The sequence below is a fragment of the Triturus cristatus genome, chromosome 2_2, assembly GCF_964204655.1.
Source record: "Triturus cristatus chromosome 2_2, aTriCri1.1, whole genome shotgun sequence".
Lineage (NCBI taxonomy): Eukaryota > Metazoa > Chordata > Amphibia > Caudata > Salamandridae > Triturus > Triturus cristatus.
In genome coordinates this window covers 335,354,545-335,363,433 of record NC_140582.1, presented here as the reverse complement: position 1 = coordinate 335,363,433, position 8,889 = coordinate 335,354,545, and the positions used below count along the sequence as shown (strand labels likewise).

General features: G+C 45.3%; 1 protein-coding gene across 1 annotated transcript; it reads left to right on the top strand.

The window, feature by feature from the left end:
- Positions 1-2,162: 2,162 nt before the first annotated feature.
- On the top strand, positions 2,163-8,395 carry LOC146862227 (cis-aconitate decarboxylase-like). The gene is made up of 6 exons (XM_085643237.1): positions 2,163-2,399; positions 4,139-4,193; positions 4,668-4,855; positions 5,729-5,821; positions 6,113-6,318; positions 6,816-8,395. The coding sequence occupies exons 1-6, from the start codon at positions 2,379-2,381 to the stop codon at positions 7,735-7,737; spliced, it is 1,485 nt and encodes a 494-aa protein (XP_085499363.1). The 5' UTR covers positions 2,163-2,378; the 3' UTR covers positions 7,738-8,395.
- The last annotated feature ends 494 nt before the right edge of the window (positions 8,396-8,889 follow it).

The window sequence follows — 8,889 nt, the reverse complement described above, 5'->3', positions numbered from 1 at the left end:
GGCTGCTCCTTCTCCTTCCGCGCGGCCAGAGCCTGGAATGACCTTCCGCTCCACCTCAGACAGATAACATCGCTCCCCATCTTTGCAAGAAACCTCAAAACCTGGCTCTTCGACAGACCCCCCTCCTCGATGGACTGGAACCTGCGACCCCCCCACCCCCAGTGCCTTGAGACCCTTACGGGTGAGTAGTCGCGCTTAATAAACACCTGATTGATTGTGCAGCCATTTATAGCGAATGCAGGCTGGTTAATAACTCCTTTTCCCGCTTCCTGCTTTTACCCTCACACAAGACCTGTCCGCTATGGGTCTCAGTACTGTACCAGCCCCTATACCACTCATCACCAGCTGAACAGACATGGAATACCTGAAGCTGACCACTCGGAGGACTGCACTGTAGCCCAGCACTGCAGGTCCCAATTAGCTACAGCCATTGCCTGCCGCTTTACATCTCACAGTGGCACTGATGTGTCTGTAAAACGGACCTTTTGTTCCGAAGTTTTGTCCTGAATTTTGACCTTCTGTCCTGAATTTTTGTCCTGAACTTTGACCTTCTGTTCTGAATTTTCAATCCTTTGTCCTAAATGTTTACACTCACAGTCCTGAATTTGCACCCATGCCAGTTGGTCACCCTACCTGAGTAGACATCTGAGAACCACCCTCTTGCCCAAGAATTGTTGTCTACCACCCGGCCTAACTACCCCCCCCCCTACCCCCCACCGTTCTTTTTACATTTTATCTCATAGCGCACTGACACAGGACTGGTGCGCTATTTATAGCTGCTCAGAAATAACTGTGTTGTCATTGCTCAGTAATGTGACGTGTTCGTGCGTCTGCTGACCAGTTGCACCGCGTGTTAGCGTAGTGGTGGGGGGGGGGGGGGTGTTGAGGTACAGCAGCCCCTGCTCTGAACTCTGCCGTCAATGGACATTCCAGACTGTCTCTCTTTAGACCGAAGTGCTGTAACTTGTGGTTCCAGGTCCTTCACAGACCTGTGGAACCAGCTCTATAGGCGAGCGGGGGGGGGGGGGGGGGGGTGGTATGAACCGTGCCCTACACAAGGACACCCCTGAGAGGTGTTTATTGTCTGTAACTTCCAGGATTTCCTAACTTCGGAAACAGAGAGTGAGTGGAGCTCCCTGCACGGCTCTGGGCGGGCGCTCCTTGGAGAGAACGTCCGCCTCCAGCGCCCCCAAAAAGAGATGGAACTTCCTCTTCTGGGTTTTAAGGTTATTAAAGGGAATTAAAGCAGGATTCTCACCCCCCCCCCCCCCCCCACCCCCGTTTGCTACCTTTCCGTTTATGAGATATCATAAGTTTCCAAAGAGAAATGATTACAGTTTAAAGTCTATTGTCATTAAGAATACGTTCCAATCATTGAAAAACGCAGAGGAAATATTAACTTTTTAGGTATGCCATATAAACATTATTTATGTTTCCCTTAAATTCTGAGAGTGGCGCTTGCGAGAATTATTTAAAGTGGGTTCGAATGTGTGAATGTGACTCACTGTTCTTTTGGAAACTAAAATCGCCGGTATATTCTTAGAGAGATGCTTAGAATAGTAGGCCCAGAGTCATAGAGACACAGAGATAAAGAAATGCGTACAAACACATACGCACTCACGTAGAGAAATGACACATGTAAATAAAATTATTAAACAGGGTGCAGCCAGAACTATTTACTATGTTGCATTCAAATGTATGAATGTAAATAAATATTTTATTGTAAATGCAAATGGGTGTTTCATAAATACATATATGCGCAGATTTATAGGCATGCAGTGAAACATACAGAACCCTTGATTGATCTGCGCGCGTGCACACGCACTGTAAATATCACGATTTCTACTATAATCTAAATTCATCCTCCATTTTAGGAATCCAGGTGAGGGTAACACGAACACTGTGGGTCAGCTTGGGGTGTCTTCCACGTATTTCCCACGGGCCCCTCTCTCTGTTTGGTTTTTTCTATGTTATTTCCTACGGGAATTTCCCCGATGTCTTCCTGGCCTTTCCTAGAGGTTGACACCTGGCGCTGGTCACACCTCTCCCTCCCCTTTTAGTCACAGTGACGTCACTCTCCACAGGGCTCGCCGGCGGGGGATCTCACGTGCCTCTTACGTGTATATAACCTCTGTCAGGAGAGAGACAGAACATCTGATTTAACATCAGCCAACACCAGAAGCTCACCTGCCCCAGCCTGGCAGCGCCAGAGAGAGCGTGGCACAGAGAAGGACTGTCCCAGGACAGAGACAAAAGAGACACCTCTCAGGTCCACAGAGATAGACCGCGGGGCTCAGGAGGTCCATCTCGAAAGACAGAAACTGATTGCAGAGACAGGAAAACTTCTCCCAGGACAGAGGCAGACACCAGTGCGGAACATGCTTCAATGCGCCTTCCAGGTGAGCCCCTGCTACAGGCATCATGTTTTGGCAGCTTTAATGGCTGGATGTGTATATTTTTCGTCTGCTTGGGGGGCATACTTTATTTCCCTTCTCCACTTAGGTTGGTTGAAAGCCTTTCTCTCGATCTCGCTATTCATGAATTGTTTTTGTTTTAATAGAAGGCGATCTATTAAAATACAACAGACAGTGCATTTACTTATTAAAAAATGAATGTGGATATATTACTGCTTTCATATGTTTATTGGTTGTTTTCATCATGGCATTCTCATGCTCTTTATGTACTTTTTACATTCTCATACTTCTTAATACGTTTTTTCGTTTTCAAATCTATTTATTTCTGAATAAAAGGAGAGCACCTTTTATTCTTAGCTTGCAACGTGTTTTAATATCGCCAGTTCTGAGACCATTCGTCGTGTGTTTCTGTGATGTTCATGATATGGACGTGTCTGTCTCCTGTGAGCACTGCAGAGGCATCCTGGGTAGTTAAGGTCTGTTATAAGATGTTCACCAATTGGGGCTTTTATCATGCGGGATAATTCTCAGAAATGCGACAGTAATATTTAAAGCGCCTACGGGTTGTGCTGCAGTTCTGTTGTTTGTAGCGCTGTTGCTGTTAACAAGCACAGCCTGTGAAGCACAAACTGCTCCTTAAAATGCAGTATTAGCAACATCAGATTGCACTGAAAGGAGTTTGGGACTTTATTGTATCTCTTTCCCAAAGTAGGTGTAAAGCACATTTGCACAACGTACACCACGTAAACAGTGTTTGACAATAGCCAGAGGTTCTCGAGTCATCCCTGAAGGGGAATTTTCGAAACAACAATTTTTTTTTAGCCGATAAGAAAACTGTGCCCATATAGATACGGGGTCCCGGATGGCATGCATGTGCCACTTGATACACAGTGCCTCGGTGGTGCACTGTGGCCCAAGAGACATTGTCTTTCTCGCATCTTCGGCAGAAGCAAAATAAAGAGTTTCACTCTGTGCCCGCTGATATCATGCTTCACACGGCTTCTCTGCCAACATCCAATCAGAATGCTTGCACCAGAACAGAGACCACCTGTTGTATGTGGTAAGGCGCTGGCATCAAACGACAGCCTGCTGGCATCACAGGCCAAAAGATTGGCATCATTTGTCATAGTGCTGCGATCAGATGTGTGCCAACTTAAGGTGCTGGCATAATACGCCAGAATGGTTCCTATAATGCCAGGGTACTTTCCTCATGTCAGTGTGCTGACTTCATATGCCAAGGTGCTGGCATCATTTATCAGAGTCCTACCATCATACGTGTTCCCAGGTGCAGGCATCATATATCAGTGTGGTGCCCATCATACCTGGGTGCTGCTGCTGTTGGTCCCCCTGTGATGGAGTGGCTCTGGTGCCAGTCCTGCAGCTCATGTGCGAGTCTATGGCTGTTTATATTCCATGCTCTACCTGCTGATATGCCAGGCAATGTGCCATGCTGGGACAGCTCATGTTAGAACCTTGAATTGCTTATATGCCAGGCTCAGATTGCCCATGGGCCACGCTGAAGTTACTCGTTTGCCTGTCTTGGGCTGCAGTTTGCCAGACTGAGGTTGCTAGCTGTGACCACCCTCAGAGCTTTCCTCTGTTCTTTCCCCTTCCCCTTCTCGACTCTGTTGCCTTGTGTGCCTCTCTTTTAGCCCTGTCCCCTCCCTTCCATGTTCTTATACAATGAAACAACTCGGCTAATATTGCTTTCTCCCTTCTTCCAGAAACCACACGCCATCCTCAGACTGTCCAGGCAGGTGCACACAGCGGCGGTGGAAGGTAAGTGTCTATGTGTACTCACTGCCCTTGGTTTGAAGTTGCTCTTTATTTTTTGTACCTAGTTACTGGTTCTGGTGCCCCTTTCCCTGGTCTGAGACTGTTCTCTATATCTTTGTCCCAGTTACTGGTCCTGGTGTCACTCTCCCTGTTATGATGCCGCTCTGTGTACCCTGGGCCCAGGTACTGGTTCTGGTGCCACTGTCCTTGGGCCTGAACCACTCTGTATCCTCTAGGCCAAGTTACCGATTCTGGTGTCACTCACCCTGACTTGGGTTCCTTATGCCATGGTCACAGTTTCTGGTTTTGGAGCTGCTAGCACTTATTTGAGTCTGATATCAGTTTAGAACTCCAAGAGTCCTGGGTAATGATTGTCCATATAAACAACATCTGGTTCTGGTCCAGATCAGCTGGTTTTGTGTCTGCTGCCAACCCAGAATGCTTATAGTTCTGATCCTGTCTCTTCTCCTCATTCAGTGCTGGAGGGGAGCCCCCTGGAGAAGGCGGTCACTAGCAGCTTTGCTTCCTTCATACATGGAGTCCAGACAGATCACCTGTCCCAAACTGTGCGGCACCGAAGCAAGCGTATGATCCTGGACAGCATCGGCGTTGGACTGGTGGGAAGCACAACCCATGTGTTCAACATCGCCCTGGGATACTGCCAGGTAAGAAGAGACATTAAACACACTAAGCAACACGCCATGCAAAACAATTAAAACCCCTTTTTAGGCCATGATTTTGACTGTACCCATGTGATCCTGCCATGTAAAACTGCATAGTCTTTAGTGGTTTAGGATCACCATGAGATTTTACCAGGTTATTCAAATCTTGAATCTAACCAAGCAACAAGCACACCATGAACCAATCATCCATTAAATAACCCTCCAGAATAATAGGTAAGAAGAGAGAAAGACCAAGTCACACAATCCACCATGAATTACTCATCCACCACGAAATACTCATCCACTAATCACACCCCAGGCTGCCTTCAGATGCTAAGCAGTTAATGTCTTGAAACACTGGCAGGACTGCGAGCACAGACTGGGGGACCCCAAAAAACATTGACAACTCTGATCCCCTAAACAACTGCCCTTCAGAAACACTACATCTACTCGCCGAGGCCCCTTGCCTGCTCCTGTGTTTCTTTTAATAGACACCACCACATATCAGGTGAATCATCCTGTGTTTAAAGTTGAATAACCCGGAGAGGATGTAGCCTTACAGCTAGAGCGGTCGACCTCGAAGCTGGGGAACAAGGTTCGAGTCTCGGCATCGATGCTCAACATCCTGTGATTCTGAGCAAATCACTTAATCTCCTCATGCCTAACATAGGAAACAATGAATGTGTCCATCTGTAAAGAAACTGGTGCTCATGTAAAGCGCTCTGATACCCGATGTCTCGGGTCTAGTTCGCGCTATATAAAACTCTAAAAAAAAAAAAACAACAACAAAAAACACACACTCCCACAAGCTCCGTTGTTTCTTTACTAGGTTTCTAGGTGCAGTTTCTATTCCTAACTTAATTTCGTCTCTCACAGGACATGTACTCCTTGTCTGCCATCAGCTCTGTGTACGGAAGGAAAGGATTGAGTCTCCCACCTACGCTGGCTGCATATGTCAATGGAGTAGCGGTAAGGATTTTGAGAGCTGTCTATCACTTTATCCTTCAATCATACACTCAGAACAATGAGTTTATGAGAATTTTACTTAAATGCTATCTCCTCTAATGTTCGAATCTGTCTTTTTCCACTTCTGTAAAGAGTGTATTAAGCAATGGCACAGTCACTTAAAATCTTACAATATGGATCCTACACTTCCGTAAATTGTTTCCATAGGTTGATGACACAATCTCTCTGCTTAACATCACCTCCTGACCCACCCTTCTTTAAGAACCTTCTAATCTTCTACTCCTCTTCCAATAGGCTCACTCCATGGACTTCGATGACACTTGGCACCCTGCCACTCACCCGTCAGGTGCTGTGCTGCCGGCTCTAATGGCTGCCTCTCAGATGTTGCCAGTGGGCTTCCGACCCAGTGGCTCAGACTTCCTGTTGGCATTCAACGTGGGCATCGAGGTGCAAGGAAGACTCATGCGTTTCTCCAATGAAGCCAGCAATATCCCTAAAAGGTTTGTACGATGCCCACAAAGGGCATAAATATCCCATGACTAACGCGCAATGCCCAATGGGGGTGGAGTATGGCCTGAGTATGGTTATGATGTACGGTGTATGAAGAGGGTAGAAATATTCCATGTGTAATGTGTGAGATCCCTAGTGAGGGGGAATGTTATAATGTGTGCCTGATGGGCACACAGACAAAAAACATCCCCAAGAGGAACCTATAATGCAAACAAAATAATATATGTGGATAGCACACATTAGAAAGTAAACATGGTAAAGTTAGTTTTTCTGCTCACTGTAACTAGATTATTTATTTGTGTCAAATGCTTGATTAGATCCTATTATATTTTCTATGTTTCTTCGTACTGCATGATAGCATTATTGTCTGACATGCTTTAAGTATATTTCCGTAGTTCACACTTATTCTTAGGATTACCCCTCTTCTAAACCTACTTTGGTATTATCATTATTCCATGTCTGACACAGTTCTTTGTATTTCCTTCAGGTTCCACCCTCCTTCAGTTGTTGGCACTATGGGCAGTGCTGCTGCTACAGCAAAACTCCTTTCATTGAATTCAGAACAATGTGCCCATGCTCTGGCAATTGCTGCCTCTCTGGCAGGGGCACCTATGGCCAATGCTGCAACTCTTGCCAAGCCTCTCCATATTGGCAATGCGACCCGCTTTGGGATGGAAGCAGCACTTCTAGCTGCCCGTGGGATGGAAGCCAACCCACTTATCTTGGACGATGTGCCTGGCTGCTCGGGGTTCAGTGCTTTCTATGGTGACTACCAGCCCTCGTCGCTGGCAATGCCAGATCAAGAATACAGCTTTCTCTTGGAGAAGCAAGACATCGCCTTCAAGAGGTTCCCAGCTCACTTGGGCATGCACTGGGTGGCAGACGCTGCCATCTCAGTCAGAAACCGAGTCACCAATATGACAGGCTCCTTTAACCCTGCTGCCATCCGTGCTATTCTTCTGAGGGTCCCAGTCTCCAAGTATATCAACAGGCCCTTCCCAGACTCTGAGCATGAGGCGCGACACTCCTTCCAGTTCAACGCCTGCACAGCCCTCCTCGATGGCGAGGTGGGCATCTCTTCCTTCAGTGAGGACAGCCTTAGGAGACCAGATCTCATTAACTTATTGAAAATGGTGGTGGTGGAGCACCCTGAAGACAATGTGGCTAACTTTGACAAGATGTACGGAGAAGTAGTGCTGCTCCTGGAGAGCGGAGAGATCGTGACAGGCAGATGTGACACCTTCTATGGACACTGGAGGAAGCCCCTCAGCCAAGAATCACTCCATGAGAAGTTCCTCTCCAATGCGACACATGTGCTCCACCAAGACCAGGCACAAGCAATTATTGAGGTGGTGAAGGAGATAGAATGCCTTGCAGACTGTTCACAACTGGCATCCTCCCTGCAGTAAACGTGTTCAATCAAGATTCATCCCTCTCAGAAAGTGGGAGTAAAACTTTAAATGAAATACCAGATGCAATTATCTTTAGCATAACTTGTTTTACACAAGATTGAAAATCAACTCAAGGAGAGGGACTTTACCAATTCATTCTATAAAACGACGAGAGTCAATCATGTCCTCTCCTATCATGAGAGGTGCTGTTATGTCTCACATTGCAGTGAGGTCCCCTTTTAACCTAATACAAATACAGAAGCATCTGGCTGGCCAGAAACAATATGTTTAAGTTTCCTAGAACCTCATCAGTACTTTGCAAGAACTGTAAAATGCAATTTGTATTTATTTTTATTTAATTTTTGTTTATTTATTGTTTAGAAAAATGTGACCTAAATTCACTGAAATACCATGTCTTTTTTACAACTAAGGGATTCTACCCCAGTGGCCAAATATAGGAAGAGCTGTATCTGCAGTTTTACTCTAGTACTGAAATCTCCCTCTCCTGCGCTCTCTCATGTGTACTTTTATAAAAAAAAAAAACATAAACCACAGGACAAAATAGGTCACTTCAAGGACTTTCTATTTCAATCTCTCATGTTTTGTCAGTGAAACGTATTTTGTGCTTTCTGCCGTTATTTATTTAATTTTTAATAAAGTCTCTGAATTCATTGTACAGTGATTGTAATTTTTGATGTGTAAAGCAGCTGACATTTTAGATGCTAACCACGGCTTGGTCACAGTGAGACTGGTTTCTCTCACATACAGACCTTACATATGAAACTCTATTTTTCAGCTGTTGCTCAACATGCTAGCCCTCCTACTAGAGTTTCACAATGTTCCCTGTTTTTAGAAACTTCCCTTATATGCGCAACTACTCATATAACAGCCGAAATATACATATTTGAACAAGTGCCAAAGATTGCACTGATCATAGTACACATTTTAAATGTTAAAATATTTCTCCAGTATCGATTAGTTAGATAAAACAATTAGAAGAAAATCAGTTTTGAAACTCTCTGTGGAGTAGTTTTATAATTATTGGAGGTCCACCATGAAACAGCAGGCAGGGAAGATAAAAGACAACTATTTGTGTAAAAACATTCTATTTAGGTATACACCTACTGAGCAAATAAAATTCTGCTTTAACGTAAGCCACTAATAGGCTCA

Excerpts from the sequence above, each read along its gene's own strand:
- LOC146862227 (XM_085643237.1), top strand. The coding sequence starts at position 2,379 with ATGCTTCAATGCGCCTTCCAG. Across the intron at positions 2,400-4,138 it reads TGCTTCAATGCGCCTTCCAG|AAACCACACGCCATCCTCAG; the intron begins GTGAGCCCCTGC and ends CCCTTCTTCCAG. Across the intron at positions 4,856-5,728 it reads TCGCCCTGGGATACTGCCAG|GACATGTACTCCTTGTCTGC; the intron begins GTAAGAAGAGAC and ends CGTCTCTCACAG.